The 20,581-nt window shown below is 41.6% G+C and overlaps 1 protein-coding gene across 1 annotated transcript in view; it reads right to left on the reverse strand.

Moving 5' to 3' along the window:
* Positions 1–20,581, reverse strand: part of ZNF704 (zinc finger protein 704) — a 68,297-nt gene that overhangs the window by 13,592 nt on the left and 34,124 nt on the right. The window contains exons 2-4 of the mRNA XM_009489308.2: positions 9,838–9,941; positions 5,482–5,714; positions 1,888–1,988 (exon numbers count right to left, since the gene is read on the reverse strand). Coding sequence (XP_009487583.1) covers positions 1,888–1,988; positions 5,482–5,714; positions 9,838–9,941 — 438 coding nt within the window. The remainder of the gene's footprint in view (positions 1–1,887; positions 1,989–5,481; positions 5,715–9,837; positions 9,942–20,581) is intronic.

Below are 20,581 nucleotides of genomic sequence, written 5' to 3' on the forward strand. Positions count from 1 at the left end.
AATCATCTAGTCTGAAGGGAAAAGAAGCAGGAATTAGATTTCTTTTTTCCTCTGTGTGTTATTCTTGCCTAATTCTGTGACCTTGGAGTAGATGTTTAACTTCTATGCTTCAGCTTAAATACCAGCTTCTCATTCCTAACTCCTGAAGTTAACAAGAATCTCAATGCACTTTGACTTCAGAAATGACAGAGCAGCCACAGGACAGGTAAACATAACAAACAAGGGCAAGATATACTTCACTAATGTAACAGCAAACAATATGTAACCTTATCACAGGTTACTTAATTAAACCAAATATAATTATGTCCATGGTTCACCGTAACTTTCCTTGGCATAACCGAAGAAGCTGCTAGAAAACAGTCTCACCATGCAACTCACTCAGAGAGAGGTAGAGAAAGGACACGTAAGGGCTGGCTTGCTAGTGCTGGACTTTCTGGACCTACCCTCTAGGTGCAGACTTACTGAAAGAGGAGATGTAAAAGGCTTAAGTGCCCCTGCATGCCCTGGCACTATCTGCTGCTTGTTTGAGCGCAAGTGCTAGGAGCGAAGCAGCCCAGTCAAAGCAGTAGTTCCCAGTAGGCTACATGTTATCTTGAAGTCCCAAACAAACCACTGTTTTAGCACGTTCATAATCCACATGCTGTACAGATGTAACTCACAGCTCATACACGCATATTTTCTCATGAATCTTCCATATGGGAAATCCGAGAGCCCAAAGCGTCCTCCCGCCTGCATGTCCGTATCTAACTATGAGCTGTGCCTCTCCTTTTCCCACGTACCCCAAAACCAGCCCCTAGCCAGTTCCTCAGCCTGCTGTCCCGTATACCTCTACCTGTGGTTCTCTTGCCACCTTACTCAATAGAACTTGTTGAGAGAGCATGGGTTCAGCAGGTTTGAAAGGCTCTGCCAAAAGTACCATCTGTCAGACCCAGCCAGTCAGTCACCAAAACTCCTCTCTGCAGCAAAGTTACATACTCCAAATTCCACGGAAGTTCTGCTGTTTACTTCTCCTGTGCCACGAAAAGGATGTCCCCATAATACACAGGACAATGCAACATTCATAACTGCATTTTGAGAGAGATCCTCTCCGTTTCTGATAGCCTCACTCTTCAGAGCCTAAGCCCAAGAGCAAATCACTATGACCTTTGCAAGACTCTCCTGAGCTCCACACCAGACTACTTCCTCACGGTCACTTTAATTTTTAAGCACTGGGTAACACAGACTTAGACAAGAGAGATGTATTTCCACATACCTAACAGCTGGAGACCATGAGTCCCCACTGTAACTACGTATGAGACAGACAGGTCACTCAGCAAATTGCACAGGAGATTTCAGTTGCAAACTAAAGCTCTGAAACAAGCTTGTGTCATACAAGATTCATTTGCTTTTGCTTCTAGTCCAAGTAATATACACATGGAATTGCAGCTCAGCTTCTTTTTCTTAGGTTTCTTAGGGTTTTCTGGGGGGGTCTGAGTTAATTTGACTCAGAACTAGCACAAGCACCTGATCTCATGTGAAACAAAGCTGGAAAGTGTTCATGCAAGACCCTGAAACCTGCTGTCTTTTGCACAGCGTCAGCTTGGACATGACATGTGGATAGCACATATGAAGTAAATGCCACTGAGCTGCGCTGCCATTAGGGAAGTGCAGTGTGACCTAGAGCTGTATTTGACCTTCTAGTAAAGTTCACAAATGTTCAGGAAAGAAAGTGCCTTGCTGTTGGAATAAGTTCCCGTTCACCTTGATGCACTACTATGCAATTTCCTCAGAAACCTTGGGATCTGAGACAGAAAAACCAAGGACAAGTCAGTTCACCTCCCCGGCCAAGTGCAACTGCTCCCCTTCTACACCAAATCCTTCAGACTTCTGAAGAGACTGCTCTCTTACCCAAGGTGAATGGTCCGTATGTGTTTCTGAATCCCTGCAGCTGTGCTCAGTACCTTCCCACAGTTTTTCCACAGGCATTTGAACATCACCTTCATGGAGTTCTGGAAATTATGAGTAAAGCAACATTAGTTGCATGGAAGATAGAAATAAAACCAAACCACCCAAACCAGATATATAGTTACAAAACACCGCAAAGGTTCAGAGCCTCTAACTCTGAATTTGTAGTGATGTAATAGTCTCTGTCAACAGCGTCATCCTACTGAACTCGCCACAATCCCAGTGAAAACCCACAGGAACAGCTTGTGCCAGAAGTTTACCTCTCATTTACCTTTTTCATTTGCAGTTCCAGTTTCTGTCTCCCCACCAAAGGAGGCAGATGCTATAAAAACTTCCCCTACTTCTTCAGAGCTTTTCAAAGAACAACTGATGAGGACTTCTCACTTAATGCAAGGCATCTTCTTAAATTAAGATCTTCCTAAAGCAAGCTCTTATGAATATTTCTGCTTCTGAATTTTGCAACACAGAAGAAATATTGTGCCAGAAAACAGTAGCTTCTGCAGTGACAATATTCACCCATAAGCTGGCAAAACCTGCTTTTATTTCATTTAGAAGCTGCTGTGACCCTTATTTGGACAAGAGAATGAGAAGCCATCTGTCTCTGTTCAACATTTTTAAAAGAATGTGTGTATAATCTCATTTTACTGTTCTTGTTATATTCTTTAATATAACTTCATTGGCCCAAACTGAGTTGTCATTGATTTAGAGCACAGCCAACAAGGCTATAACCAGCCCAATCTTCAATATTTTGAAGATTTTGGAGAAAACTAGTCTTAATTTAAAGCACAGTATGTGGTAACAAACAACACAGATGTTGCAGAACTGTACAGATTTTTTTAAAAGCTAATTTTACCCCCAAATGAAAGCTACTTTATAAATTATGAATTTTTTTTTAAAAATCTAAATAATTTGTACTTCTCAAAAATAATTTTCTCAATATTAGAGAACACATTATTAAAGAAAACATGAGGAAGAGCTTCAAAATACTGTATTATTATCCTATAATTTTAGTTACATGTAAGAATAAATTATTCATATAAAGCTCGATTTAAAAAAAGGGAACAAGCACATCCTTAGAGTTAAGTACATGCTTCGCTGTGTCTTGAACAAAAGCTGACTTGGTGCTTTCTTCAGTGTGGACCCTTTGGAACTGCATGTCAGTAGATGGTAAGTTTCAGCATTTGCTAGAAAGATGATGATTAGAATGTAATTTTTAAAAATGTCAGCTGATGGGCTTTTAAAATACAGGTGGTTTGTAGTAGCATGTTCTCATACTTATGTGGCAGTCTAACATCTCCTGTTGGAAAGCATGGATACTAAAGGCTTTCAGATTTGAGGCACCTGATCACACTGTTTGTATGAAAACATTCTACTTTGGAATAAATTGCACATAAATTCCCTCTGTAATTTTTTGATCCGATAATACAACTACCATTCAAATAGATACAGAACTCTTTTTTTCCTAAAGTTAAATGTAATCTATCTAGCAATTCTGATAGATACATTTCTTACTTTTATAATATAATACAATACTAAATACTGTCATCAGCTTAAAAACCCACAACCAACCACCAAACACAGTGACAAGATGAAGACTATACTTATCATTTACATCTTAGGAATTCTGATATGACATCATGAACACCATATGCATCTTTATGAACACAGAATGGTTTAACATCAGTCTCTAGTTTGATGGTAAAAACAGTCTCCTAGCTCCACTGTGTTTTTAGCTTTATTATCAATGCCAGGACTCTGCAAAAACCCATGCATTATAACATAACCAAATGAAATCTCACTCAGTAGAAATACAGAACATAAACCATGCTTCCATTTCTGACTAGTCAAAAAATTGCCTAATCAGGCTTAATGTTTTATTTAAGAAAATAATGGAACATAAATGGTTTGGTGAAGAATAATTACATTAGTGGAAACTTTTAAGCAAACAACTTAATGGAAATGGTTGTTAACAGGACATTTTCCAAACACAAAATGGAAGAAACTTTAATGAGTAAAAGTAAGGTTACTGATCACTCCACTTCCAGGTTTATTCCTTCTGATTTTTGCAGCCCTGAAGAAGATATAACCTGAACATTTTTATTTCAGCTTCTAAAGGTGTGAAGCCGTACTCAGATAAAGCACCATGCTGGGACGAGAATCAAAAAAAAACTGCAGGAAACACTGTTCATTTATAAAACAAAGTTTGGCAGGTAATGTTATTATTTATCTACAGTAATCATTTGCCCTACAGAGCAAAATCCCTGCGAACCAGAACAGAGAGTGCAATAGATCTGTGGTGGGTACAGAAATAGAAATATTCGAACACAACTTAGATAACAATAAAGATGGCAGCTGCAAACCCATCTGTTTCATCATGGCTTAGCAGTAAGAGTGATGCTAATAAGCTGAACTTCAACGGAGAAGTAAAAGGCAAACCAGCACACTTCTGCATTCCTACTCCTCCTGTCCCACACCCTCTAGAATCATCTCTGTCTTTAGTTTAACAGTCAGCTCTAACTTCTAATTTATTATAACAAAGGTGTCCTCTGAAACATTTTTTTCCTTTTTAGCAAGAAGCACAAATGTTCTACACCCCTCTCCCACAAACAAGGACAGAACATTGTGGGTCAGCAAATAAGCAACTTCTGGAGCAAAAGGATAAATCTGAACAGGTTTAAACAATCATTAAAATTTCTTCCTGCTGGTGATGAAGCAATTAACTGCCTCAGACTGAGCCAGAAACAAAGTCACTAAGGAGAATACATTCCCTGTTTTTCCTTCTTACAAAAAGCCCTTTTTCATCTTGCTATGTAAAATCTGTCCTGTTGCGTTGGGAGGGAAGGAAACTTGGACTAGTGCCATCTCTTTGTTTTCTTTTTCTTTGAGAGGAGCTTGCTTGCTAGCATAACGGTGCTTTTTGGGGGTTACTTTTGGACTTTTTTTTTTTTTTTTTTTTTACACTGTGTTTTATTTAGTCTGCTTTTACACTCCTACCAAGGATAAATTTGGCCACTGCTAATACTGTATCAAAAGCCATCAGGTTTGATCTCTCTCTCCTCTTTTCACTCCATATGTTTGCGCAGAGAAAGCTTCACAGTATTAAGGTATCTGACATGCTGTCAGACAAACAGCACTTTCAGGGAACAAGAACTATTAAGGCCATATCCAGTTTTTGTGATGACACGTAAAGGCTGCCTGTTGCATCCTGCATACAAAGAATTTGCCAAAGTAGGACAGAAATCCCTTGAATGGCCAGAGGCAACACCTTCTGCAAATCACTCTAGTGTTTTCTGAGCAGGAGGCTCCGTAGAACCTCACCATCTGCCAGCAAATATGTGGTGCTGATGGCAGCATGTGTGTGCAGTAGGTGACTAGGTTGAACGAGACATAGCGAACAGGCTAAGTACCTACGTTAACTGGATGCCAAGGAGGAATACACATAGAGAGCTGTTTGGGTGACCTGTTCCTTTCTCACAGCAAAATAAGTCTACCAACATCCTATTTGTCCATAGGTATGGAATTTACTGTGAGGCTAACCTTTCTCTTCCTAGGAATGGGTTCATCAAAGAGAAGGTTGCTTGTTTCAGCTTCATCAATACCATCATCTGGCTGGGAAGGTGTCCGAAAAGCTTTGAAGCTATCAGCTGACAGAGGTGGAGATGGGGTGGATGGGTTGGACTGGTCACTGGGAGCATTCCAGCTCCAGTATCCACTGCTGCTGGTACTAGAAGGCACAAATCCTCCTTCTTTCCAAGATCCATTTAGGGATTCTGTCAAGAACAACAACAGCCATCATTACAACAGTATCATGTGTTAGGGCTAAGCAGCTCTTTTATATAAGGCTTAGATGCCATGTTGGTAATTAACTGTACGTGCAATAAAGGAAAGCAAAAGCGTTGGATGTAGAGAGGACAACCACATCTATCCCACTGCACACAGATTACATATTCCACACTTGATTTTTCAGGTCTTTTTAAAACAACAAGTACTTTTCTAAAAAGAAATGCTGGGTTTGCACAAATAACCTGCTCTGGAGCATAAACCGCAATAAGCAGTCAGATATTGCATGCATGATTAAGGGAAAACATTCAAATACATCCTAAACTTTCAACAGGAACACACGACTGTGGTGGGGCATCAGAGCAAGCTCCAAGCCACCACATGGCCAACAGGAGACCCTGGGAAGGGGACATACACTCTGAGCCCCAGGACACTAACTAGATCTGCAAAAACATGATCATCATTCCAGTACTGCAACACCAAAAAACCCTGTAATTACACTCTGTCTTCTCACAATCTCCCAGTGTACACAACTCTGCCTAATTTGAATCTCTAATTGAGGTGGCACGTATCCTTGGAAGGATATCCCTTTTTCTTCATACACATGCATTGTTAGGCATCTGGTCTCAGAAGTGGGACGCATAGATGCTGGATCACCTCCACACCTACTTGCTGGAGGAACCCCTTCCTCACTGCAGCAGTTCCCCTGGTAAGCAGACGCTCAGACTAACACGTTACTCTACAACACGGTGGGTGGGAGTAACAGCACTGCTTTCGCAGTCTGAAGCACGGCTTGAACCATGCTTCACGTGCTGAGGTCCTCAGGCATTAGACATTGGCATATCACTCTTCCCAATCACTAAGGGGCTTTTGGCAGGAGAGGAGTATGGAGGCCATCAGCTTGGCAAAGGCATGGCCCGAGTGTGTCCAGTGGTGCAACCATGGGCAGCTCTGCCTGAAGCTTCAGGTTCTCACAGGGCTCAGGCACATGAGCAGGGATGGTTTAGGTGCAGTTTCTCCCTAACTCAGGCATCGGAAGCTTTTCCCAATGACACCGTAGGTGTCTGATTATTGTGCAATACCCGACTTTGGAGTTGGCAAGCAAATAACATCTTATCTGTTCATGAAACGTTGTTTAAGTGTGAGACAGGAGTCTTTTCAAGCCAGCGCCTGCCTTTAAGTGTTCTGCAGAAGTCACTCCTTCATTCCTTCTCAGTTTCTTACAGATAAATTTAACTAATAACATCAGCAAGAAAATAATGTCTACCACCTGCTACCAAAAGCTTAACCCCAAGCCAATGAATTTTTATTTTTCTTCTGCTAATTCATTTGGTTTTGGACAAAACCCTTAATCATTAACATCAGCTGGTCACAAAACAATGCGGTGCTCCATCATGTAAGCACATGTATAAAAATAACCCCTTGCATAGGCAGTAGCCAAATCCCCGCACTTACTGATCAGGGCCACAGATCGTAAATGGGATCAACCTCTCCACACCCCCCCAATTCCTCTTTGGAAAATGACATATACATTTCTGGTAGCTAATAAGTTAACATACGAAAATGTCATGTTTTGGTTCATGATTACAGCCTTCATGTGACTGTAATGGAGGTGGTTTTTGTTTCTTTTAAGTATTTGTACTTGAGTCGCATGCCAAAACCAAGAAGTACATCTGGTGTCAACTTGTGACCTTAGCATAGCTTAAAATTTCCATTTCTTCAGAAAAACAAAGGAAACAGCACTCTTTCAACTACTGCTTTCTGACACATTTATGGTGGTACTTTGTATTCTCACGGTTTACAGCTTCTCCTCACCTTGCTGAGAAAAAGATGTAAATCAAGACCATTTTTAAAGTAGTATGGAAAAGACTGAATGAGGCTGACAACAGGGAAAAAACAAACACTGGTTCTCATTAATACTAACAAATCTGTCAATGTAAAGAAGTTTAAAATATAAATAAATGCAACTTACTCTTATTTTGGGGCTCTTTTCACATTGCTGGAGTTGCGTGAAAGAGAACCAGACCAAATATTACTCAGCTGCACGGAAACAAGGGCCAAACTCTGATCCAGTTTACATGGGTGATCATCCCCAGTAATTCCAGCACAGATCAGACTTTAATATTAATGCTAATGTTAATTTTTTTACTTCTAGGCAAAATTCCATTTGTTTAAACAAATGTTCCTTTAATTACACTGCTACTTACTGCCCTTTTTTGGAAAAGGATGTAGAAAGAATTCATCATTAGTACATTTGTAGCTCGTATTACTCAGATCAGAGCCTAGCCTTGCAACACCAATTGAGCTTTAAATTACCTTATCAATCTTTACACTTTTATTGAAGTCTTTAGCAAGCCTTCACTCAGGCAAAATTAAGATATTCACAGAGAAGGTGCCCAACAATAGCTTCAAAATCTTATCTGTGACTACTGAAAAGACGTGAATTACTTTTTCAGGCTTGTCTTCCCAGATTTTGGGAAACAAGCAGACAAGCTATGTGAAGAAATATCAAAGAGCACTCAGGCTGCATGAAGAAATATCAAAGGCAGTTAACAGCTACCATTTACCTATTAGCAATTCAAAGGGGCTTGGTTTGGAAGATCTTTCCAATCAACAGCTGCTAGCTAGTGTGCACTGACGGTCCTGACAACTGCCACCTGCTCAAACTGTTTAGGGTGGCAGATACTGCCTTGCTCCCCACGAGAGCAGCTCCCCGTGACCAGGGATGCAACGTGGGACACGCATGTGCCTCGGCCACTCCAAATCCCTGCCTGGCACATCAGCACAGATCCACCTTCATCTGTGGTTTCAGCTGTGAGCTGGAGCAGCTGGAGGGCAGGTATGTTTTTTTCCCTTCCCTTCCATTGGGCTTCGCTGGGGACTGGCAACCTCCAGCCCTGGGGTAGGACAGTCACTGGGAATGTCACCACTGGAGGTTTCCCAGAGCTCCTCAGAGCAACGATACTCCATAAATACTTCTGTTTTTAACATTTGGCAAGTGTGTGGAAAGCACGTAGGCAGGAGCCATCGGTGTTCATGGCTAGACTTCCAGCTAAACAGATAAAATTTAAGTTTTCTGGAAAGAAATGAAAAAACCCACACTATCTGTTCAAAAATCTTGAAAGCTGGGACATTCCTCATGGTACAGAGTCCTTTTAAGTAAAACATCATTCCGTGGACTGCCCCTGCTTCCATGAAGAACTGCAAAGACCATTTCCCTTTTAACTTACAATCAGTATTCCTCAAAGTACTCCAATTACTTCCAGTAGAAGGGCATTTAGTATCGATTTGACAGTTACGAGTAAGAAAAGCCAGTCATACAAACAATGCTAAGACATCCTAACAAAGGTGTCCTAATTTAAATTATTTCTTAAAATATAACACTTTAAAACATTTCTTGTAACTCCAGTCAAGCCTGCACAGAGTAATTATATTTCATTAGCAATCTCCTTATTACCACTGACTTTTTAGATTTATCTTTATTTGTGTGTCTTCTGCTATCCCATGAATAGAGTAGTCTTTTAAGGGATTATGGATTTGATGGTAGACCATCAGAGAGTTACAAAGGGTACAGGAATTGAGGGTCTAATCCTGCATCGGTAGAAATAGACCTGTGGCCGTGCAGACCACTAGTGCACCGCCTCTCAGCCGAGGGCTGTGACCTGGAAGTGCTTTGCCTCATCGTAGTGTTGAGTAAAACCCAATCTGATTTCCATGGGGTGGGGACAAGAACAACTGCTGTTATGTTTACTGCATATGTGCAAATGCAAATAAGCTGTTTGGAAAATCAGCATTGCAGTGAGGTCAGGAGACCTTCCGCAGCACTCATCCCCCATTTATGAAATGGGGCATCTCCTGTTTCATAAAGTGAAGCTGCTCTATGGTTACGGAAAAGATATCGTCTCATTTCTGCCAACGCTGCACCAAAACCCTCAACTATGTCGGAGCGAAGCTCACTCAGTATGATCCCCAGCACGCACAGGCCACTGCCAGAAGACAGCCACTCACCCTTTGTCCTCCACCATGGCCACAACCCCTGGAAACAAGCCCCCACATACAGGGCCCTGGCACCCCTTCCTGCAGCCCCTGCCGGGCGCTGCTCTGAAGGCTTACCGTTGGGTCGGACAGGAGGGCTGCGGACCAAGGGGCTGGTGGATAAACTGGTGAGTACCATGGCTGCTGTTACTTTATCCATGTCCAGTTCTTCTGAAGATTTTCTGAAACACAGTGAATAGGAGGCAGGAAACACATCAGCAAATACTTAACTTTTTTAGTGTGTTGTTTTTTTTTTAAAAAAAATAACAGACCAAACCCTAAGCCAGTAACTGAAGTAAGCCACCAAGCAGAGTTCTCAAAGCTTTTGTCTGCTGGCAACCTGAGCATACCAAGTGGCTACTTTAAGCAAACCAGCTCAGCATAAATAGGAAAAGCAGTAGGAAAAGAGAACACATCTTTGTATAAAATTATCAGAATTATTGTGACCCTCCATTAGTTTGACCCTTTTCAGAATTTCAGCTATTCATATCCACACATTTTCCCCTCTCTATTCTGCATTGTGGGGTTTCTAGAATTTCCTCTGTGCCTTGCCAGGAGCTCTACTTAACCATCAGGTTGAGTCTTTATTTAAAGCCCAATATAAGAAGTGTTCAGCTACCTGATGTCTTCTGTCAACTGTTGATCAGTAAGTCACCAAATCACCATGCTGTTTGCAGTCCCCTTCTTAGAATCCCATCTCACCCATCAGGTTAAAGGCTTATTAACTGGAAACTACACTACAGTCAAAGCCTCTTGATATTTTAGTGAGCAAACCTCAAACTTGTCCATGAAACAGTTCACAGCTGCTTTCTGGCTGATGCAAGGACCCACGCAGATGCCAATGAACGCTCTCCCATGCCGTGCAACAGCTTAGCTCTCATGACTGTCTTTTGTAACACATCAGTGCCTGGAACTGAAATGCTGATGACGATTCCTGCTGTGTTCTGATTATATCCATAGAAACCCTCCTTTACTTCAGCCAAGGTTTTTGTGAAGAGCACAGCAGCCATATGGTCATCACCGAGTACTGGAAGGGTCTTAGATATCTGCTATAATCAGCTAAAACCTGAATCCATCACCCACCAGGTCCTCTTGCAGGCAGAGGAGTATTTCACTCAGAATGCCAAATTCCTCTGGGTCCAGAAGACCTTTCCTCATGGATGACATGGAGATGCTACATTTTCTGGATACCAACCCTGCCAGATGATTTTCCAATTACCTAATATCCCAGTATGAAAATCCACTCTCTGAGGAGCATGCGGCTGCTCTGTAGTCCACTCCTGAGCAACTACACCGACTGTCCCTACTCTTATCCAGCTGTGGATGAACCACTAATATTTGCACTTCTGCAACTTATGAGGACAAAATGACCACAGGTTCCTGATATGCTGGAGAAGCTGATCCCTAGCGTTTGCAATCAGCCTTCCACCAAGGTTCTTCAGTGTGTATGGCAACAGGACTAACACGCTCCCATCCAGGCCTCTGCAGAATTGCAAAAAACACACTACAGCAGTTGTTTTAAGTATTTGCCAAGTTGGTGTCAAGATGTCAGAGTCTAGACCCAGAGCTAATCCCAAAGTTCCTCCAAACAGTCTATAATTTTAACTACTTCTAGCTCTTCTGTACTGATGTTCCCCTGCTCCCCTACAATGACTCGGACTGCTCCTCTGAAAAACTAACCTTTGCTCCAAATAATTTTGTCAGTAACGCACCAAAATTGCCAGCAATGGCATCTGTGCCTAAGATGAAAGTTTTCACAGGTAGGCAAAGGACAGGAAGGGTCATGAGCCCCCCATGCCACTCCTAACCATGCGAAACCACGCTTTTGCAATTACTGGAATGCTTTTTTCTACCTGATCCAATTTAACAGGTTTTCAATATGGAAAGCCCAAATAAATGAAACTGTGAACTTCTTCTCTGCCCATTTTGAATCAACCGTCATTTTTACTACCTACTGCTCCTCAGCTGCATCCAGCAAACAAGAAATGCTCCGCTCTTACTTCCCAGCCACAAGAATTTTAGCAGCTACAAGTGTTGGCTTATGTGACTCTGCTCCCAAACATATTTTTACAGTTTGGCTTATAAATGTAAACACACATATTTCATGTATCACTCAGCCAGCACCGCTGCAGCAACAGCAGCCTTCCAGAGAGAGGCAAAGCACAGAAATGAAGACAGGAACCACTTAAGCCATCTGCATTCAGTCAGCATTGCAAGTGAGTCGACGTCTTAAGACTGCCCCAGTCTTTTCCAGCTTTCTCCACTGGAAAGCTGAACCTGCACACAGCTGTTCAACAGTATTCGAACTGACAAGGGGGAATAACTTGTTTGTTACACATCGATTGTTCACAAACCATTCATTCCACCATTGCTAAGGTGATTTTCTGCAGACTGAAGTTATAATCCCTGACGTTGCTTATACTGCTATTAGGTGTAATGAAATCTAAATCAATTGTAAGATCATCGACCACATCAGCTATGAAGATTTCTTCTTTCCTCACATCCCACATCCCAGTCTCCAAATGCTGTCTCCCAGCTTCTGGATAGATACATTTGTGTAAGTTCAGTCTGCATTTGAGGTGAAACACTTTTGGATCTTTTATTTCCAAGTCTTTGTAAATCCAAACAGACACCAACAGCTAAATTATAATGAACCAGCTGAGACATAAGCAGCAGAAGTTAGAGGACCTTGGGGGCAGATCTTTTACCACCACCCCATGTCTCTCAGCTTCATGTCTCCCTGCTTCCTCAGCAGGCAGAATGATTTCACTTGATCCCTGCAATACCCTAACCTAGCCAGCCTGGCATTTAAAATTGTCCTTTTCTTTAATAGCCAAGCTCAAGTTAAATTCAGTTATTACCCTCACTCTTGCTCAATCCTTTCCTTGGTTTTGCTGATAAATTTACTGCTTTTTTGATAACCATTTAACGGTGTTAAGAAAACTATCACAGAGCTCTCTGCGAGGAAAGGTTGGGTTTAGGCTCCAAAAGATAAGCAAAAGAGGGTCCAAGACGAGTCCAAGGCTACACAAGTGTCCCAAACAAATGCAACATCCGATCTCCTACTGTCCCATTTCCTCAGCCAGTAGCTGACTCCCCCTAGGACCCATGTTTCCTTATGGGACTGAATCCACGGTTTAAGCTGTTGGTGCAATTCCTCCCTACTAGCAACTTTCTGGCGAGGGAATGTCTTCCTGACCTCCCTTCAGGAAAGGTGTACAGGTCTTCTTCTGGCCACTGTCACCTTCACTAAGTGTTATTTGCATCTGGACACACCCATACCACACCTCTGTTTTTTCTTCTATCAACCAGACCATCATCTACGGTTGGAATGTTTTTTTTTTTAAACTTTCCTTAAAAAATCCTTAGAAATATGTGTTTCATTCTAGTTTTGAAGTCTTTAGTCTATTCTTTATTATTTGCCTTGCTTAGATCAAAAAGCCTGCAGTTCTTCCTCTTGGAAAGACTGCATCTTAGGTCAGTACTTTACCCAAGCATATTTTAAGGGTCCTGGAGAATATTCTTAGAGCAGAGAAACTGGTAGTGGTAGCAAGTGTTTTTGATAAATTGACCTTATTCAAAATGACAACTAAGTTCATTTTAAGAAGAAAAAACCAAAACCCCAGACAAATTCATTTTCCCTGCCCACAACTCCAAAGCTTTCAGTTAATTCCCTGTCCAGCAACCTCTAACTCCAGCACAGGGATGCTCAAAGCAATGATGCACGGGTTCACCGTATGGCAAATGCCCTCCTATGCTCTGGAGCTGCCCCAAACGGCGCAAGTGCAGACCAGGCAGCGTTTCTTCACCATGGCTCTACTCCCATCAAGAAGGTGGCGGGGGGAGCAAGGGCAGGGGCATCCTGTAGCTGGCAGAAGGGAAAGGGAAGGGGAAGGATAGTTCCAATTACTTAAAGTGGAGGTTGGCTACAGAAGTTGATGGTCACAGACCCAGCCTTCTGCAGAAGCACGTCCCCCTCCTGTTCCAGCACTGTTCAGCTTGCCTTTCCTTAGCCTACTTTCCAAGCAATAACCACCTGAAGCCCATATGCCCTAAACATTCAGATTTATTAGAAGGCTTACATTTTTCTTTGTTTTGGCAGAGGCACGTTCTTACCTGTTTCTTACTTCTACCCTTACCAGGGGGACACAGTAAAAACCAAACAGAATACAAAATTTTAACTAGGATTGTCAAGAACAGCAGCAGTCAGGCACAAAAATGCTAGTATGCTGTGTTAGCTGGGTTCTGTCCTCCACCCAAACACCAGCTTATGACAGTGGCTCACAAAACACCTTGATCTTTTGTTAAGGCAGTACCATATAAATATGCATGCATTAATACGCTACAACTGGGACAAAGTAACGGGATATTTAAATTGCTCTCTCCTTCCCATATTTACATTTCTAAATGCTCATAGAGAGACCTCTGAAGTCTTACTTTGACCACCTGATTACAGCCACATCACACTGATGCCGTCATACTGAGCACTGTATCAATACCGATAGATGAACATGTCATTACAGGCTTTTGTACACCAAAAATATGATTCATCATATAAGGAATCATTGTAATCAGTGCACTAGTAATAACAGAAGTACTTCTGAAAGAAAGAAAAATCCTAAATTACATTCTACAGGTAAGATAAAAACATTTTAGGTTTCTTCAATTCATCATTAATGGCAAAAGCAACATCCTAACAAGGAACCAGCAAGAAAAGCCACGCATGTGGCTATGACTCCAGATAGCTAAAGTAACTACAACCACTCTTCTGTCTTGAGCAAAGATCTACAGTATTGTGCAGCAAAATATTATTAATCCATAAACTGTTACATTTACAATAATATTCGGTTACCATCTAACAACTCAAAATACTGACAGTACAGATAAATAAATGACCTTGCTAGTTGCTGTTAGGTTCAGTTGTTGATTATGAAGATTAAAAATTAACCCGTTTGCCAAAGACAAGAGGAAAAATTATATATAGAGAATGATCCACATAACCAGTCCAAGGTCCTGAGCACTCTATGGTAAAAGCTGTAACTTTTCACAATAAAGCAAAAAGCAAAGGGAAATATTTTCAAAGATTATATTAAATCATTACAGTACTATAATGACACATCTTAAAACTTAAGGGAGCATTACTATTTACACATCTAAAAAGAGAACCGGTGTTTGATATCCAAAGCACAGACACAATAATACAATGCGCTAATTAGAAGCTAGGGATTTCTGCCTTTGCTCGTCATGGCCAAACATAGAATTAACGTTTTCCACTCTTAATTTTGTGATATTTGCAGACTACTTCGTATACAGAATAACTGCCCTTTCTGTGTCTCTCTCTGCTGTTCTGGTTACACACCAGCAATTTTTTAGGATACTGACAATGCCTAGAAATTAATTATGATCAAAATCTTTATTATACTAATATAGGAACTTTTCTTCTAAAAAACATATATACCTGAACTTCTCAAGGGAAAAAGAAAAGTGCTTCAAAGGCCACCTCAAAGCTCTCCACCACCCTCAGCCAAGCTGATTGTGATTCACTTATTCAAAGGACCTTTGGAAGTCTGGCTGCTCTGATAGAGGCCAGGGAGAGTTGATAGAGTCATCAGTAATGCAGACAGACTTTCTAGCTGGACTGTAATGGTTTAAAGACAATAAAAAGTCTCTGCAAATCAGTCATATCAGATGGCAGACATTCACAGAGTGGTTCTCAGCATCCTGGAGAACAAAAAGAAACGTTTAACAGAACTGAAGAGAAAGTGGTGTATAATGCAGGCATGTTTCTCATTTTTCCTCGCATCAGACCGTGCATCACCTTCCACTGCTCCACAAAAAGAGGACTCTCTAAAACCAGGTATTTCTCTAGCCATTATCATTAAAAGCACTAAAACTTGACTGAAAATAATCCATTCATTTTTACAACCATTTTAGAAATTTAGATAACCAAGAAAATGCAGTATCTGGTTGTAAAGGCTGGCTGATGCACTCTCCTGTACACGGGGGTCTCGCCTGTCTCTCCCTCTCCCTCTCCCTCCTCCTCAAGCCCCCAGACGGTTTCAGCACCCCAGGGAGCACCCGCAGCACCCTTTCCCAGTGCCCCCTCCTCCCTATGGAGGTAGAACCCAGTGATGCTACCCGGGCTGCTCTGTAGGCTACCACCGCACCAGACCTTGTCGGGGAGCCCTGGCAGAGCCGCACCAGCCACAAAAAGGATGCCAAATTACTGCGATTTCTGTCGTCTGGCGCAAGCACATCCCACGGACAGGCTCTGCTGCCGCCGTCCCCTCTGCAGCCCAGTGGCAGGAATAGCTGCTTTGCCCACTAAGACTCCCCAGAAAAGTCTGCTTAAGGCACAGCCTGCAAAACAGATGGAAAACGCCTTTTTCATCAAAGCCTTTTTATCATCACTTCTTAAGCAACTTGTCTGCCTGCCTTAAAGGCGATTGAAATTTCAAACCTATCCAAACGGTAACAGGACTGAACTCTAGGTCTCGCTCTGTGATTTACAAAACACAGGATACAGTGTGCTGGGGGTGGGAAGGGAGAGGATGTGTAGTAAAATAGTGTTCTCATCATCGGCCAGTGATAACATCTACAGTTTTTAAATGCTGTGCATAAATGGGAGCAGTTAAGCAAGCCAAATTCAAGACTGGGAGATAAGCTGCAGTTTACAGGAACAATTTATTCTATACATTGAAAAAGTTGATTCAGTGATTAATTTTTACTTTTCAAACAGCTGTGACATATCAGAAGAACTTATGTGGTGCAGAGCCCTTGGGGCAACGACAGAACCTGAAGCAGGAACATGACATAGAAATAGCCCCCTTCAAAACAGAGCAATCAACTAAATGGTAATCACTTGATGGCTTGTAAGTGCAAAGCAAAAATTAAATTCAGAAAGGAATAACACAACCCTGCAGAGAACAGTTATCCCTTACGGTCACCCACAAACCTTGAGGATTTTCCGGGAAGATTTTCTGTTCCATGCCCTCTACTTTAAAGGCCACTTGCTGATGCAATAAACAAATCAGTCTCTACAAACCGAGTCCCGACAGCACCCTGAAGCAACAGACCAATTATTCCAAGTATTATCTAATAGTCATGTTCATCCCTTTCCTGCCTTTAACTTATGTTACTGTTCTAGCTTGTTCACAGGTACATCTCCTTTCATAAGTGGGACTGCTTCAATGGGGTACTGTTTACAGAAAGAAAATTTCACACTTCTGAGCACTGGTGCGTTCTCTGGGGTAAGGGGCTGGACTGCCTGCTACAATGCCCAAGAGGTGCTGCTCAATGCAATGCAAATTATCACGCTGAGAATGGAAAAAGATGGAAACTAAAAAAAACCCCGAAGGTCCCAGCTCATCAAATGTAACAAGAACTGTGCCAAGAAGTGCTGTGATGTGCTAAGTGAAGTGCTGATGCCGCCTGATGACACGGAGAGAGGCCAAGACACCTTGCCTCTCCAGGTAGCTGGCATTCCCACTGCACATCTTGCTGCTGAGGAGCAGCACCGCTTGCGACCCTCACCCGGCCCCGCAGTCAGAGCCACCCCAATACTACTATGTCTGACGGCTCTTTTTCACAATGCTCTCTCTCAGAGCCTTTTGCAAAACAGGTTTTTTCATAAATCTTCCCTCAACCTTCGAGAGTAATTAATAAGATATCCTTACGGCAGATGCTAGAGGAATTTTGTCTTTCTCGAAATAAAGTACAAAATGCAAGGCCAGAAACGTTTTGCCCTTCCTCCTTCTTCCCCCCTTATCTATTGCAAACAGTATGATTCCCACTTTGAATGAATTTAATTCTAACATTCCCCATATACGTTTTATAGTAGCAATGCTTATATACAGTCCTAACATCTATATGGATAACATTTGGCCCAATTTATCTATAAAAGGTGCTGTAAGTCAATTTTAAAATAATATTAAACTTCCCCCCCACATTAAAATATACATTATTTTCTAATAAAATATACGTTGATGAAACACTTTAAAAAGCCTGCAAGTCTACACTACATTTATCCCCTTTTCCTCTCACCAAAGAGCCACAGGCTTGCTGTCCTGCTGCTCCGTGTAACTACTAAAACAAACAAGATGGGGAACACTTTGCTGAAATCAAATCAGTCTCAAAAATAACCCACAGGGTCAGTTTCTGTTCGTTGTTCATATTTACATGTCAGCCTTCTTGAGCTTTCTGATTCCTCACTTTTGCAAGCTAGACGCTAACAGAACTGGGAAGAAAAAAGCCACCGATTCTGGACAAGGCTGCCCACAGCCACCGATGCTGTTGAAAGAGATCTGGAGCCTAGAGGCAGAACCACCTCTGAGATGACCCTCTGCTTCCTGCCAAGGAGAGAGACTATATCCCAACGAGTGGAATTTCCAAACATTAAACCACAGTTCCGATGGCATACATGAGCCAATAGGTCACAGCACTGTAAAGCATCTCCCAGGGTCTTCCTTGCTACTGCAGCGATCCGGGAGACAAACACCTTCCAAGTGGTAGAGGACCCAGAAAAAGCTGGGGGCAGCAACTACCACCTATGGTCCTATCGGGACAGTGGGAGATTTGGGTAAACCCAATCCGCAAATTATTGCTTTGTCATTTGTTTCCAAGTAGTTTAACTGTGATCTGTAATATCACTATAGGAAAAGGTAACCAAAATACTTACTTAGATTTTTAATGAAATAAAGACAGAACTTTATCGGAAGTGTGGAGATACTATGAAAATAAAAATTGATTAGGAAGTCTTACGAAACTTGTTTTTTGGACAAACCACTGTCAGCATACAAGATGGTCAATTTAGATGGATTAAAACTGAAGGGAGGTATCAGGAAAATTTATAAGTACTCCCAATCTAAATGTTTTTCCAAGATGCTTTTAACATTAAACATTCATTGTGCTATAATGTTTGCTCTGTGAGTCCAAGGGGGGGGGGGGGGTGTGTGTTGTTGTTTTTTGTTTATTTTTAATTACTTGAATGCTTTGCATTTAGAAGAATGAAACCACTGACATAATACATGGTAGCAGAAGAATGCATCTGGCTTAACTGTACTGTCATCTTTAGCATTCTTGTCCGAAATTCAACCTTTTTTTTTCATTACGAGAAACTAACTGAACTGTGGCCTGCAGGTATCAAAGGGAAATTGAGAATACACTGCCCAGCCTCTGGCTAGTACTAGGTTCAGCTTGTTCTCCAGTTTCTTCTGTTAGATGGAAACACTCTCCTTGGTAATACATGTATTTCTGTTAGTAACTGTTTATGAAGCAATAACACTGTTGTACAGACTCAATTATGTGAAATTTGTTCTTGTAGATTTTTAAATAACAGAGCAGAGTGTGCTTTTGCTTTTTTTTTGTCTAGGAAAATGCTGCTGTAACAAATATTACAAGCAACAATTACCGTGACATAAAACAGCCAGTCACTTATTGTGGGTCTGGTATTATGCTCATGTTATCCAATCTCACACTTCCATAAAGTTACTCCTGATACTGAGAGGTACATGAACAACAGTAACAGTCACCTGAAGAAATCACAGCAAAAATTTAACTGTGATGAAGATACCTTCTTCATCTTGAAGATACCATCTTCACCCCACCTTCCATGCTGCCCCCTGGAAGCTGTATTCTGTACTAAACCACAGATGCACATTGTAAAAATTTACCAAGGTCTTACTGAATAGTTATAAAATATCAATGTTACAGTTGATACTACTAACCTTATTTCTACTTCTGCCTACCAAAGATAACACAGACAAGATGGCATCATTTTCCATTACAGGATTCAATTCTCTTCCTATTCCCATATAGAGAAGTGGTTTCTTTTCCACTATTAGTCCACAATGCACAACATTTTCCATCTTTTTTCTATTTCCATACTATTAGCACTGGCCTAACGGGCTAGTTTCTTTGTCTTCACATAACAAACCTAGAAGCAGCTGAGCATGTGCAATGCTCCATGATAACAAATTAGAGTTTTTACTGTCACAGAGGCGTTGACATTTGAAGTTTTCGCTAAAATTATTTAAATAATTCTTTTCACACACAACACAGCGAATGGCACCTCCTTCTTCAGAATGGAGGGAAGTCTCAGAGGAGCACTGTTATTAGTTTAGTCTTAAAATGATACCCACTAGAAACGTGGGCTTGGAGAGCTGAAGGGAACTGCAAATGCAAAACATCCTACTTTGCATACCGACAGGCAGACAGTCCGTAATTTCCATAAATTCAAACATCCTCTCCTCCTCAACTTCTCCCTTGTCATCTTAGTCCCTCTGTCTTGTGATGCTCTGCTCCAGTTTTCCTATACTTGCCTTTTTTCTTGATGCCGGACTTCCCCTAGCATGCCTGCCTTTTACTACAGCCATCAGAAAATTTCTGGGAGAAAAAAAAAAATCCTGCTACAATTCAATGAAAATTCAAAAGTGAAGATAAAGCCATTAACAAATAAATACATCTCTTAATAAAAGGGGTGCAAAGGAGTAGCTTCAGCCTGTGAGAAGCTAGCAGTCAAGCTTTGGTGCCTGCTTAACACCCACTTTGATCCGAGTCCTCTCTGCAGTACTGGGCAACAACAGCCTCCTCCTCGCTGCTCTCCCGGGAGCCCCCGGTTAAGGTGTTAGCTACATCAGACAAAAGAGATGCAACCTTCATGGAGAATGCGTTACTTCTCTGTGAGTCACCATCCGAAAGCAGCACTCACCTGACAGCAGTTTTTAATACCATACAAACATGACCGCTTCCGGAGGCAGATGACATTGCTATCCTGTAGATACACTATGTTTTGTGCAAGCTGGAGCACTGCAGCTAAACATTA

The sequence above is a fragment of the Pelecanus crispus genome, chromosome 2, assembly GCF_030463565.1.
Source record: "Pelecanus crispus isolate bPelCri1 chromosome 2, bPelCri1.pri, whole genome shotgun sequence".
In the NCBI taxonomy this organism is placed as follows: Eukaryota; Metazoa; Chordata; class Aves; order Pelecaniformes; family Pelecanidae; genus Pelecanus; species Pelecanus crispus.